The 14839-nt window shown below is 45.1% G+C and overlaps 1 protein-coding gene across 10 annotated transcripts in view; it reads left to right on the top strand.

Annotated features, from left to right (window-relative positions):
• The window catches only part of RAPGEF1 (Rap guanine nucleotide exchange factor 1), a 76473-nt gene that overhangs the window by 15804 nt on the left and 45830 nt on the right, over positions 1-14839 (top strand). For 6 of the 10 annotated variants that reach the window (XM_052669347.1, XM_052669357.1, XM_052669356.1 and 3 more), the window contains exons 3-4: positions 10711-10860; positions 11825-11964. In XM_052669347.1, the coding sequence (XP_052525307.1) occupies positions 10711-10860; positions 11825-11964 (290 nt within the window). Of the gene's footprint in view, positions 1-4246; positions 4404-10710; positions 10861-11824; positions 11965-14839 lie in introns of those variants that run through there. The other 4 variants (XM_052669348.1, XM_052669349.1, XM_052669351.1 and 1 more) reach the window with 2 other exon arrangements.

The following is a 14839-nucleotide window of genomic DNA, read 5'->3' as shown; positions in this document are numbered from 1 at the left end:
CATTTCTAGTTTGGCTTCTAATTAGCTCAGTCCACTCTGCAAGTGGACAGTCTTTTTCCAAAGTAAAACTATGTATTATAGGAAGTCAGTTGGGAATATGGTGCTTGAGTTCCCAAGCTTCCCCTTGATTTCAGTTGACTTCCTTGGTTGGAAAAGCCCTTTCATTTTGAAGGCTGAACTGGAAGGTTCGTATGGCTTTGAATGTTAATACTCTTTATCATGATAAATTACGAGTATATTAGAGTTTCAAGTGATCTTCCATGAAGTATGGATTCCTACAGCTGCCAGAAAACCAGCTTAGCTCTTCATCCGCTCTGTTCTCTGCAGTGAATGGCAAATTAACTTGAATGTGCTTGATGTATTGAAGTCAGGGAAGCATTTTCTATAGGTTTTTAGCTGGGATTCTTCTTTCAGAGTTTCCATATGAATGGGTTCAGCTCCATAATTCAATGTTGTGACTGCTATATACAGTGCTGCGGGGTGGTTCTGTTTGTTTTTAGCAAAATGGCAATCAGGCAGTTTTGTTAGGAGCTTCTTGGATCTGTGGTTTGTGTTTATTATCAGGATGGACGTGGAAATGCAGCGTTTGGAGACATAGAGGCTGTCAGGGATCTTCTGTGGAGGAACTTTGGGCCCTTTATATATATTTATCATGCAGGTTTTCCCAAGTCACATGCCTCTTCCAGCATTTCTTGGAGACATTTTCACGTTTTGCAGTCTGTAATAGGTGCATAGTTGTTTTTCAGGTTGATGAAGAATGATGGCACATTTAGTAAGTTCAAAGACTTTCCCGACTGCAGCGTTGCCAGAAATGGAGCAGGAGAGATCCTTTCCATCTGTCATTCTTCTACAGACACCAGCAGTTCAGAAGTGGATGGAGCTGAGAGTTGTTTGCTGAGCTGCAGAGCAGAGTTCATGCATACACAGGGGATACTTACCTGCTTAACTGGGGTAGGGAGCAAGTTGATTATGCTGGATAGATCTGTAAATGGAGTAGAAAGGAAAGGGAAGATTTCCAAGCAAAAAGTTTGCTGAGCAGTGCCCCATCTTCTTCTCTTCCGCTCTTTTTCTTCCTCTTCATGCACACACCGTGAGTTTTCAAGTAAGAACAGAGAAAATATAAAGGTTGATGGACTGCCAGTGCCACATCCCTGTTATTTTCCTTATTGCAGAGTCTTAGAAACAGACCATCCTAGCTGTAAGTATTTTTTAGCTCGTGATACTAGACAGCAATTGTAACACTATGATGTTTAACTAAGCTGCCACTAGATGCTTCTTATACTGCAGAATGGTATTAATGTACATGGGTCACGTGTTGGCGGGCTGCTGATCACTTGATGGATGGCTTGCAGCAGTGCTTGTCGCCATACTGCAGTGTCATTCTGTTGACTCATTGGCTGGGCCCAGCTGAAAGCTCTCAATTTCTGGCAAGGGCAAAATAAAGTTTCCCTTGGAACAAAGCTGCAGCTTGTCCAGGGTAGGCATGCATTATCAGGTGGCAGCATCAAACACACAAGGTGTGGGAGGTATTTGCCCCGTAACAGTGGCACCAAGGATATTTTGCTAAACACGCCTTTGTCTTTTAGAAGCCAACTGCCATGACACACTGCAGAAATCAGTAGGTTACTGAATGGGTTTGACGTGTAAAAGCATGGAGTTAATCATGCTAAGCTCTGACAAAGCCCCAGGTTTACCCCAAGGAGCAGCAGGGACCCTCAGGCCGTGCAGGCTGGGCTTTCTCCTAGCAGGCTGCTTGCTGTTTGCCAGATGGACCCAACAAGCTCCCAAATATTGCTCAGTGCATCTCCAAGTGCAGTTGGTATTGATTCACCTTTCAGGTCTGGGCAGCAGGATCGCCAGACGATTGCGTGTTGTTTTGCAGAGATTTAAATAGCTTTGGTCACTGTGGTTTATGCTGTTTTGACAAAACCAAAATTAAATAGAAGTACTGTCGAAAATTATTTCTTATTTATAAATTCCTAAGTCTCTCTGCCACAGAATCTGGGCAGTAGGTTTGGAAATACACTTTTTTGCATGCAGAGGATCATAGTCTTGGAATGCACTCGGCCTGTGCCTCCATGGCAGGTCTGTGTGTGAGGCAGGGTCTCACCTCTGAACCCCAATGGCACTCTGCTCAGGATGCAATAGGGAAGGGGTTGGTGAGGTCTCACTCAGAGCTGGTAGTTCACCAAGATTTATTTGGTGATAAAAGAACTGTTTCAGCATGGAGTGCAAAGAGATGCTGAGATAAGGCTCAACTTTGTTTTTGGTAAAATACAGGTTTTGGTTTACTTCCCTTCAGCTATCACCCATTTGCTGAGTGTTAGCATTGAAGGTGTTTCTGCTTGAAATGCAAGCTGACTTCCTGTATCACTACACTGGAAGCTCATTAAAAATTAGAAACTGATTCTTAGTAGGGCCAATTCTGCTAATTCTCAGTGACTGCTTAAAAATAGCTAGCCAGGGTGATGGAAGAAATAATGTTGCACCGGTGCAAAGAATTGAGCTCTAGAGAGCTAAGGCTCAGCTGTCCCTTTGTTAAGTGGGTTTTCAGCCTCATCACTCTGAAATAGCTGCTGCTTCTTCAGCACTAAATTAACAAGTGAAATTCTAGTGTTTCTGTGCTAGTGAGGCTTCCAGTCTTCAGAAGGCTGGGGGGTGTTGCAGTCAGCACGTATTTCTTCAGATTCCTGCAGTGCTTCTGACGCTCATACAGATCTGGTAGGGTTTGTCCAAACTGTACAAGTTTGCTGCTCTGTATTTTTTTTTTTCTTTTTTGTTTGTTTGTTTTAAAGTTTGGGTTTGCTGAGAAGAGCAGGGAGAGCTGCAGGTCTTTGTAGCTGTATCTTTGAAACCTTTGTTTGTAGGAGAGGTGCAGCTAGGGGGTATTTAATTTGGGCCAGAGGAGGTAGGATGAAATAGGGTTGACACAAATAATGGTACCTGCGAATGCAACTTATAATGCTTGTGTGCAGTGGAGTGAAAGGCAGACATCTGACTTGGGCTCCATAAGGTACCTTATGCTTCCTGCCGTATCGGTGGAGGTATGTGCTAATCCTACAACTGACAAAGATGAGGGCCACTATTTCCTCTTCCTCCTGCTCTGCTCTGTTCAGTTAACATCTCGGTTCCCCTTTACTGGAGGCGCTGATGTTTCAAATTGTGCTTATGAAGGACTAAAATTTCCTACTGCCTGTGGGCAGGCAATAAAAATGGTGGTTTGTTTGCAGATCCTATCAGTTACAGAATGGGGTGCAGAACCAAAGATATGGCCTGCAGCTTCTTAACCCTTTGCGTAAGCAGCACAGCTCCAATGTAAAAGCAGCTTCTGACCTGATTACATCAGAAATTTCACACCTGCAGTGCTGCTGTATCACTGTGTGCACATGCCTGCGTACGTGGAGACAGAGAGCTGGCCCTCTGGGGCAAGAGCACAGGATGCTTCAAAGTTGAGTGATTTGCATAGCCCTCCTGTGCTGCCTTGTTTTATTGAGTAAGCAATATTAGGGAAGTTTACACTGCTGTGGCAGTGCTGCTGGAGGAGATGGTGCTGGCCTGGTTCCTGAAATTCACATTTCTTTCTTCTGCAGAAATGTGAGCCCCCAGCATGGTGCTCTGGAGTTGTGCAGACATGTTTCATCTTACGGAGCTGAGTGTCTGCTTTTCAGCAGCTGAGCCCTGGGGACACGGTGCTAGGCAGAGCAGTGAGGAATGAGGCTTCCTTGCAGAGAGGTTAGCTCATCTCTTAGCATCCATGGAAAAGAGCTTACCTCACATTCTTACCTGGACTGCTGCCCTTAATCTATGGCACTCACTAAGGAGGAAAATAAACTCGAGCATGTTCAAGCAAATATTTTCCATGTTTTGATCTTACTTCTTGAGCTCAGCTTGGAGCAGTGTGGGAAGTGCCTTTTGGGCAGTATATGCGATTACTCCCAGAAAACAGAGGTTAGCTGTGCAATGGACTCTGCATGTGCAAAGAATCTGCAATCAGAGGTCAAAAATAAAATGACTATAATTAGTAATGACCGAAGCAACTGGAGATGGTGTCAGTCAGAGCCGAGCCAGCTTTTTTTTTTTCTGTCACCTAATGAATGAGAGCTGAGGTTATTCTCTGAGGTGAAAGAAGGTGGAATTTTTTTCCCATTCAAATCTGGTGCTGTGGGACAAATGCAAACTCAAGACTCGTTTACTACCTTGTTTTTCAGCTATGAACCTGCAGGCAGGTTGTGAGCAATTACGCTTTTCCCTAAAGCATCTAAAATGACACGGCTCTGCTCGCTGTCCTGGAGAGCGCCGCTGACGACATTCTGTCACCTTGGAGATGGATAAACAGCTCTGGCAACACTGGGTTATAATCTTTCAGGTCTGAGCTTCTAAGCTGACAGCCATACAATTGAGACGTAAGTCTAGCAAAGATTTTTTTATCGTGGAAAGAGTCTAAATGTAAGATGAGAGCAGAAGAGAGGAGGCGAGAGGAGAGGAGGGGGAGGAAGAGCTTAAGCCAGGCTCAGTGACCAGGCTTTTTGCTTGGCTGCAGTAGCAGTGAATGAAATGATTTCGCTGTGGCTCGCGCTCCCTGCAGCATGGGGTGACTCAGGTAGCGCGCGGGCATACTTGAGCCTGCAGGACTTTATTTTTAGATGTCTGAATCACTGTCATGCCTGTATCCACATAGAGCTGTTAGACGAGTGGGGATGCCCACGGACCCCATATTAAGTCATGTTTGGTGAGCACAGATTCCCTTGCAACCTTTGTGATTCCTGTGTTCTGAGCTGCTTGCTGAAGTGATGCAGAATCTATGCCCTGTTTCTGGATTTGTTTTTTCAGTTTCAAGTGAGATGTTTAGCTAGCAGCCTCAGTGGTTTTTATGTATGGAGCAGGGTGAGCGTGGAGCACAGTGGTCCTGTTGATGTTGGAGGCTGCTTGACTCTTTGTTGTTTTAGTGCTGTTGGCACAGGGGAGCTACGAGTCGTGTTACCAGTGTCGTAATCCCATTAGTTCTCTCGGGCTTGCAGGACTGTGCAAAATCAGTACTTAAATAGGAAATTACCAGAGACTCACCAGATGCCGCACAAAGGTTTGCTCGTGATTTGGTAAATGGCAGCATTTCTGCTTGTGGGTTGATAGGGAACCAAAGTGCTGGAGTGGCTCTTTCAGATAAAGCAGAGCAGAAGTCCTGATTGCTGCTTATCAATGTATTATGCTGTGTTTTTCAAAAGAAGTCTCAAAGCTAGCTGTGGTCTGCTGGGAGAAACTGCACTTGGGTAGCAAAGTTCTGCTCCTCTAAGTTCCCTCCTGCTTTGTTTAATTGTAGCTCTGTCCCCTTTTTTTGTTTTCCTTCTGTGAATCCGTTGGGTAGCAGTGCAGAAACAGGGATTCCAAGTTTGTCTGCATTCAAAATGATTCCTCTGTTCTGAAATATTTGAGGCTAAAAGAGGGCCAGGAGGTCACCCTACTATCTGCTCTGACCGTTCTGGTCTTGTAGTGCATCTTTTCTTCTGAAGATTTGCTTCCAAACATGAAAGTGGAAGAAAGAAGAGCTGTTTCACTAATGCACCATAAAATTGAAGTTGTTGACTTATCCAACCCTCTTTGCTGCTGTTGGGAAATGTGGCTGTATTGATAAGATGCCCTGTGTGCCTCCCAGTTCCCTTGCAAGCACTGTGAGCTCTTTCCACACGAGGTTGCTGCAGCTGGAGATGTCTCATTCATGGACGCCTAAAAAAAGTAAATAAATAAAATCTAAATAAAAATGTGCTCTCTGACAAATAAAAATGTTTTGCTTCCTCTGGAGGCCCCAGAGGGCGGCATAAAAAATAATGAAGCCTGTGAGTCACTGAGCAGAGCCTGGCCAGCTGAGAGCGAACTGAGCCTCCCTTCTCCATAGAAGTTTGTGTGCTGTCATTGCACATCATTAATGCTCGTTGGGTTATGCTCATTCACTGTAATGTTGCCAAAATAGAAAAAGGGCAGTCGGTCTTTCCGCTTCCAAATGCTGGCTGCTTCCAAGGTGACGTGATGTTAAAGGAAAAGTTTCCTCAGAGCTCAGGAACCATTGTTTGATCCTCAGCTGCCCCTCCTCTGCCGTTTTCCTCCGAAATCTGGCAGCTGTCCTGGCAAACATTCTCTGAAGAGGGCCTTGGTGCTCAGAGCCAGCCCCACCTAAGGTACAAAGGTTAGGGTGGGCGAGCTTCCTGCTCCACATAGGACCCTCCCTTTTCTTTCTTGCTGAATCCCCAGTACAGGCTTTTGGGTTTTTTTGTTTCTGGGTGAATTCTCGTTGCTTCAGTCTCTGTGGGTGATGACAAGGTTGAGAAAAGCAAACTTGCTCAGGTGGAAGTTGTAGGTCTGAGGCTCCTGCAGCGCGCCCATAACACACTCAGAAGTCTGAAAGGAATATTCTCCTTGTCTTCTGCGTGTTCAGGACAGCAGCTCATCCTTGGAGAGCATGCGGCATCATGAGAGTGCTACACGTCAGCATCTTTAGATGCTAAACCATCCCTAGGGCTTCTGGAGAAAGAGGGCATGAAATGCAGCAGAAAGCCCAGTCAAGGAGAGCTGAGTTGGGCATGGCAGGCATGAAAGCCGTAAATGGAATTCTCCTTTTCTATTCCTTTAATTCTCCGTGGATCTCCAGTAATACTCATGTAATATCTTGACAGATCTGTGCCTTGCAGAACGTTTTGTGATTGTCATCAGACGCCCTTCTGAACCCATCTGCCCGTTCTGATGTAACTATCCTCTCATTTTTCTGACAGCAGAATTGGGTCCAGTGGACCAAGAGCAGCAGCCCCATCGCTGTTGCTTCCTTTGCAGTGCATTGCGGCACCCAATGGGCAGGCTCAGCAGAAAAGTCCTTTTGAACTATATCTCATTATTTTCCCCTTTTGCTTCTGAACCCTTAAAGTCCCTGTCAGCAAGGGTTTAGTTGAAGCCTTGCAACTTGCCTTTTGTCTTCCACAAATGATCAAGCTATGCCCCGGGGAACAAATGCCATTTTAATGGGCATTGTTGTGTAATTCATTACATAAGTCACCTTTGTGTTCAAAGGACTCGTGGCACAAATGGCAGGAGCGGTTGATTAAAACTGTGCACCATAGCTTCATTATGACATGGGGAGAAATGTCTGTTATTTTTAATCTGGTAGCTTTTAAATGTCTGCATCCATCAGAGACCCAAATGGCCTTTAAAAGGGGCTGTTGGATAAGATTTTAGACTTCTTCGTTCTTTGTAACAAGCCTTGAGAATCAGTTCAAGCTGCAAAGTGAACTTTAGCCCCCTTTTTTAAAGGCTTTCTCTCTCTGAAGCTGCAGGGTTGCTGCGTGTGAACACATACAGAATGGGAGAGGACGGAGGGTTTCATTTTTCAGGTGTGGGATAGAAAAGATACTGTATCCTGAAGCTGAAGAAAAAAAAGTACATTTTCATTTTTGGTGGATATGATGCGAACACTGGCCAAGTTGAACTGTCAAATAGTGCATTGCTGTGCCTGTCACTGAGCAGCACACCAACATCTCCACAAGCCCAGAAGCAGACATGGGGGTTTCCTTCTCACTCCGAAGGTTCCCTCAGCTGCGGGTGGGAGATGGCCTGCTCTCTGCTCTGAGCTCTGCACAGTGCTGAGCTTTCACTTTGACTTCAGACTGAGCAGTATGCTGCCAGCTAGGCTGCTGGAATTCACCAGCATGTGTGTTTTGACTTTAGTTTTTAGTGGCTTTTTGAACCTGAGTGGAAAACAACCATTTCTCTATGCTAGCAGTGCTGCAGACGCAGGGCTTTGACTTGCTGGCTTTCCCCTAAGCAGTCTAGTTCCTTCACACACAGGCACACAAACCAGTGATCAGCCTTTCTTTGTGCCTCTTATTCCTGTCTGGTTTGCAATCTGCAGTTCTTTCCTCATCACACCCAACTTTGCCAGCACACTGCGAGCAGCAGGGCCGTGCTGTGGGGCTGGGCTGTGGGCCTGCAGTGTGGCCAGCAGCAGGGCCATCAGTGCACACCCTAAAGGGGGTTCCTGAAGTCAGTGTGTGGTCAGAGCCCAGGCACGTGCTGACCTGGGGGAGATGGGCTTCAGAGCCATGCAAGGCTGTGACTCAACAGCTGGAACATGTTCAAGCACAGGAGCCTTTTTAATAGGGGAATGGAACTAGCTGTGAAGCAGGTGATGTATGAAAACTCCCAGTCAGGAACTAAGAAACTCAAATCCATGGTAAAGTAATTTTGAAGGGATTTTTTTCTTTTTCCGGTGGTGTGCAGCAGCAAGGCATCCAGATGGATGAAATAGGAGGGGATGGGAAGTTCCTTTGTGACAGAAGTGCTTTGATACAAGTGTCTTTTTTCCCCATTCCAGTTGAAATCACTACATCCAGCTTCTTACCCTGCCTTTTCCATTCATCTTATTAATTTGGATTCTGTAGAAGTGTATATGCAGGTACCCCACTTCTGCCATCGGAGGGAAGGAGAAGCTCAGGAGGCTGGTGCTGTTATTCAGCGAAACTCTGCCAATTCCTCATCAACAGGAGGAGGGAGTAATCTGATAGAACAGTCTCTGATGGGCAGATTCCCAAGCTCAGGAACAGCATCAATGCTGCCTTAAGGAGTCTGGTTACAGCAGACAGGCAGGAAGGTGCAGAGGGACAGAAGTGTCTGGAGCTCTGTCGTGGCTCTGTTTTCTACTCATTGTACATTATCAAATTATGTGATCAGTGAAGGCATGCTGTGCTGTTTGAACTTTTAACTGGACAGGCATAGCATGCTATATACTTGAATGAATACTGGATGAAGTAAGCGAGCTTTTAAAAGCAGAGGTAACCAACCTAGGCAGCCTTGCACAGCTGTGCTTTTTATAGGCAGGTTTTAGCCCTCCTCTGTAAAAGCTTTGGCTGCTTGCAGCTTTGATCTAAAATACCTTCCTATCTCAGCGCAGCTTCTTTGAGACCACTTCATCCGAATTCATTACTATGCAAACTCTATTTATAATGCTTGCCTGGTAACCCTAAAGCTTATCATGCTGAATATCTGTTGGCATTCAGTGAATATCATAGAATCCTTAGAGTTGGAAGGGACCTTTAAAGGTCATCTAGTCCAGTATGATCACAGCAGCTCCACAGTTTGACTCATGAATACTGGGAGGGGGACCGAGGTTTGCAGCGTGATTTTTATGTTTGGAAATGGAGAGATTCTGCACCTGAATCATTGACTGACTCTATGCTCTGTTTAGGCAAGTTGCTTCACCTTCACAGATGAGCCAAACAAAGTTAAGACCCAACTGTTTAAGGATGATGCGCTTGCAACGTGCTTGGAAAAAGATGAGAGCTATTTTAAGTGCCAAGTGCAACTGAGTCTGAGAGAATGAGTTTGTGACTCATTTGGTTAACTACAGCTGCATCAGAAACTTAAGAGCAGATGAGATCTGGAAAATGCTTATTGTAGTTGTAAGGACAGTAATAAAAAGCTGCACGAATGTGTGGTTGTCAAAATAGGTCTTAACAGGGTTGCTCAAACAATAACCTTTATTTCTGCATCTGGCAGCTGTTGTACTTCGATAGTACTATTTTGAGGAGTTCCCATTCTGCTTCCACTTATTCCTTTCCTGGCTCTGCAAGTCTCTGTTCCCTCAGAGTGCTGCCATGCAAGTGATTCAGCATTTGATGTGATGGAAGGGGACGAAGGTAAAGGGCAGTGGGTGGGCTGGTGGCAGTAGTGAAGGGGATCTGCTGTTGGCAGAAGAATAGATTTCCTCATGGGCAAGACATCGTTCTGAAGCTGCTGGCCGTGCACCCACTGCTGAGCAAAGTTGGGTAGAGATGGCTGATGGGAAGAGGAAATGGAAATTGCAGTCTTCTGAAACCTTCCTGCTTTCTTGCCTCTACAAGGCTGAATTATCACTGTAAACAAGCAAGGAGCAAGGGTTTTTTCCCCCCAGACAAACAGCTTGGATCTTGCTGCTGCACGTGGAGGAGCCAGACATAATTTGTTGCTGCTACCGTAATTTTCCTGTAGATTAATTATTTTAACTGTCTGCCTGTCCTTTCCAAAATGAAGCCTGAGCCATGACTTTCTCAGCCTGCATATCTACACATGTATGAAAGTTCTCCCATCATGTACCAAACAATTACTTTTTTATGGTGTATGAGGGCAGCCAGGCGCTGTTTTCAGTGGTGACCTTCAACACTGTGGAGCCGCAGAGGTTTTAAAGGGTAGGAGATCCCCCTGTGGATGTAAAGCAATGACGTAAATTGTTGCTAAGTTGGGGTGCCAGCTGCTACCAGTGATTCCTCAGAGTCCACCTGATACCTCTGGGTTTAAATGCAGTGACCAGTGTTTGTGGTGCCTCCCTCCCCAGTGCGTTGAACAGGAGACTCTATACTGCAAAGAGAGCTTTGAGAACCCTGTAAGCGGGGAACGGGTCTGCAGCCAGACAAGATGAGAGTTGAAGCTTCCATTAGTAGCGTGCCTGCAAAATTGTTGATCCAGAGGACCTAACTAGCTGGAGTTTTGGCTCCAGTGAAGGTGTTAATAGCAGGGTCTTAATGTCCTGCCTGGTAAAAGCTGAAGGGGAGACAGCCATGAGGGGGGACCAGCAGAGGTTCTTTCCCTCGAGTTGTGGTTAGGTGATTTCTGGGTATTAGGAGCGGTGTTCACGCTGCAGTGTGGCATTTAGCTTCGGGGTGCTAGATTTGACTCAGCGGCATTTTCTGATTGCAGTCTGCATGCTAACGAGGTGGAGCAGTGCTGCACGTGGGGACTGGGTCATTCTGACTCATTGCAGCCAGTGCAGCCAATTCCCAAATAATATAAAAGAAAAAATGAAACGTACAGCAGAACTGCTTACTTTTCCTGACGAGGAAGCTAAAGGTAAGTTCAGTGTCTTTGGCTGAAGTATTTCGGTCGCTAGAGAAGCAGTTCAAACCTTCATTTATTAAAGTACTGCTTGCTTAAAATACATTCTAAATTGCTTTCAAGGCAGCATAGTTTTATCTAGCTGGCTGGATAAACAGAGAAAGACATCTTTCACCAGTGAGTTTGCATGTGGCATGACTGCAAACCTTTGAGACTTCTTTTAGATCATCAGAAAACTTTGAAAAGGCAAGCTTTTCAAAAGGTCTGAGTGGTTCAGTAATAAACCTTCTTAGGGGATGCACCAATATTGAAGCTATGCCCTCTGCCCATATGGTTTATGTTGATACATTTGGCGTGTGATCTGCTGTGAATGGCTAGGACTGGTACTTTTCTTCAGATAATTCATGCAGCCCCAACCAAAGGCAGTGCTGCCAAGTGAGCAGAGCGAGGGACCAGCAGCCTGTGCAGGGCAGTAGGTCAGCCTGTGTTTTTCTGTCCTGGGTACCTGCTTGGTGGCTCCTTGGTGACCCCAGCAGGACACGAGCAAGGCTCAGGCACCCAGATTCATTCCCTGCTCTGAGAACAAGCCACTTCATCCCCTTGACTTCATTTCCTTGTGTGCAAGAGAGGGATGGTGGTTACCTCCTTCATAATGTACTTTGGGATTTGCTGGGGCTGAGTGCTTTTAGGAGATGTGTTTTTCCTTTCCTCTGCAAGGCACAGAGGAATAGGATCCTGCTGTTCCTGCCTTGGCACTTCAGTATATCTGCCTCCGAGGGGAAGCAGGAAATGGTGGCCATATTGCGGTTGCAAACGTAATAGAGAGTCACAATTATTTTTTTTAGTCCTGTTCCACTCAACAAATGAACATGGTTGCAATGATTTTCATAGGCTGGTTTCCCAGATAATGCTGTAGCACAACTTCTCTGTTTTCAGCCAGTTTACCCTAACCTTGTGATGCTTTTCTGTGTCTTTCTAGATTCCGAGCGTTCCCATCTCTCCTCATTCACTATGAAGTTGAAGGGCAAGTTTCATTCACCAAAAATAAAGAGAACTCCTTCCAAGAAGGGAAAGCAAGCTGACCTGACAGTGAAAACACCAGAGAAGTCAGCAAACAAAGTAAGTGAATGAAGAGCATCTTCTATTGGTCTCACTGGTTTCTTGCTTTCTGTTACTCAGGTTTTTAAAATCTACAGCTCTGCTTTCAGTCTGTGACTTTGCCCTATGCAGAATTCTGCAGATACATCAGGGAACATCAGGATGCTTTCTGGTTAGTTTTAAACTGTGTTATGTAGTGTACAATAAGAGATGGATTTTCTTTGCGAGTTGCTGATGAAGCTTCCTTCCATCATTGTTTAAACGTCTCATTACAGAATGTAATCTTCCCAGCATGCACACCCTATGATTATGCTTACAGCTTCCAGTTTACTGCCTGGTTTTGGGGTGTGATCTTAAAAATCCAAAACCCTGGCGAGCAAATCCTTGAAGCTCGTCCAAAGATGTGCTCAATCTCTGATGATGTCAGCAGGGAGAGTCAAGCAGATGCCTTCAAAGAGCAGCTGATTCCAGCACACCATTCCTTACACCAGTGCACTTCAGTCCCTGTAAGAGCTGAGCTCACCACTCCTTCCCAACACAGACAAACATCAAAGTTATCTCTTCTGTTGCTGTGGCCTGATTATGTAGAACAGAGGCTATCTCTGGACAGTACTGTTGCAATACATTTTCAAGTACAAATTAAGTCAGAAGTTAAGAACAGCCAAGGTTACTTGTGATAATTCAGACTCTTTCCCAGTTGCTGAAAGCCTCCAGTGTGCAGTGCCAGATGTGCAAACTTTTTGGATTATCTGCTCTGAGGATTGCTGTGCTGTTACTGTGAGCAGTCAGCAAGGTACAGCTATCTTACACTGTGTGATGTGCTTAGCATCCAGGGAAGCGGCTGCACAACTTCATGGTTCTGCCCTATCATGCAGGAAAGGATGAGGCTGTAGCTTCTTTCTGCAGGAGGCAACAGATAGCTTTCCAGGGAGCTGAGCACCTTGCACTGCCCCGCATGCATACCGGCCTGCTGCCAGAAGTCTTGAGAGCACTCTCTGAAGGCTTTTAGTTCCAGCAGTGTTTGAAGGTGGTATGTGAAGATCAATTCAGAGGCATCTCTTGTAGGACGTACTTTTGCTCTAAAAATGCATTGGATCATTTTACTGGGAAGTTTTTTCTCAGTGTTATTTTAATTGATTGATTCACTAAAACGCATGTAGGAAATGCAGAAGTCTTTGCTTTAAATTGATGCATGACCACAAATGAAAGAAATTATAAAATGAAGAGCCATTTTCAAAATGCTGTTCTGTAGCAAATACGTAGTAGCATTTTTTTTTATGTACAGAATGGGATTTTTTTCATTGGAAATCAAAGCACTTGAAATCATTGTTATTATTGTAGACAATTATTTCAGCCGTATACATTTTGTACTGTGAAATATTGATTTCTGGTGTTGTCCTTCTCTAATTTAATAGCCACAGTCCAGCTAATCAATTAGTTGGAAATAGCTCATCAGCTTAGTGTGGAGGGGAGTGGAGAAGAGGATGTGCCTGAACTGTCACCTGGGTCCCCCACTGGAACACAGTGTCAAGATGTCTTGACAAATAAGAGATTTTGTGTCAGAAGACACGCTTGCTATACTAAATAATCCTTTCTTCCCTCTCAAGTTCTAGGTGCTATTTTTATACTCTTGAAGTAGATAATCACTCTGCAGCAGAAATAGCAATACTAAAAATCAGTATAAGATCGCTGCACGTAACCTGAAGGTTGTGCTCAGTGTGCATCTCCTCTTCTTCCCTTTTATACCTGGATGTGGCAAAAATATATTTCAGAGCTTGTTTGTGTGCTGGGCCATCTTTGATTCTAATCTGAGGACGTACTGTAGTGTCCTTCAACACTTTGTTGCAGAGCTAGGATGGAGTTTTTACTGGTAAACCTCAGGGAAAGAAGTGACTTGTTACTGCTTCTGTAAGTGGTTGCATGGCCCTCTGTAACCCATCTGCATTTCATATATGATGCATTTGTGATGATTGTTTTAAGGGAAACCTTTCAAATTCATGCGAAAATAAATATCTGCATGTATCGAGTAGGCAGGAAAGTGGAGAGGAAATGTTGTGTTGCCTGAATGATCTCCTTTAATGCCCATCTGGGACACTGCTGAAGCAAGTGGTAGCACTGCTTCAGTAGCTCCTGCAGCTACAGATCTGCTCCAACATAAGGGAATATAGCCATGGGGGCAAGTTCATCTCTGCTGAGGAATTCAATGAGAGATTACTTCCAAGTCTTCTCTCCAGCCCAGAAAGATTCCATCCTACGTTTGCTTTGGCTTTAGGAACACACTGAAAAAAGCCTCCAGGCTCGTAGCAACAACTGACGCTTACGTATTTGAGCTCTGTAACACAACCTGCCATCCTTGCAGGACACACAGGCTTTTTTTGTGTATGTTTGTGTGTCTGTACTCTCACATAGATACAAGCTCTTTGGACCTGAGAAAGAGATGCATAAAAGGTGCTCTCCCAGGGTTCTTTCCCAATGAGCTAGCAGGGAAGTCATGGAAAAGGGCTGTGTCCCACATAGCATCTGGTGGCTGCTGTGCATGCCTTGGTGTGCTCAGTGGAAAGCTTTGTGTTTCCACGTGTCAATCCCAGGCCCATCCCTCCTGTGTCCAGGAGAGTGTTTAAGCTATTAAGTCACAAGCCTTTCTACAGGAAACAGTTGTTGAATGAATATATAAACATTAATCAAAGCAGGAACTGCAGTCTGCATTTTTTCACTTCTGTTTGAGGGCTCTGACCACAGGCCATAGGCATGCTGTGTCCAGCCTCTCTCATCCCTGAAATCTGTAATCGTTTCACATGAAATGCCTCTCCACAGCCTGGAATGGGCTGTGCAGTGGTGAGGGTGCATGCCTGAAGAATGGGAAATGTGCTTTTTGAGATCAGTGAGTTGCCGGGAT

Source organism: Tympanuchus pallidicinctus, unplaced genomic scaffold, assembly GCF_026119805.1.
Source record: "Tympanuchus pallidicinctus isolate F22 unplaced genomic scaffold, pur_lepc_1.0 scaffold8, whole genome shotgun sequence".
Classification (NCBI taxonomy): domain Eukaryota; kingdom Metazoa; phylum Chordata; class Aves; order Galliformes; family Phasianidae; genus Tympanuchus; species Tympanuchus pallidicinctus.
The sequence above is the reverse complement of the archived record's forward strand: the minus strand, read 5'-3'. Positions and strand labels throughout refer to the sequence as shown.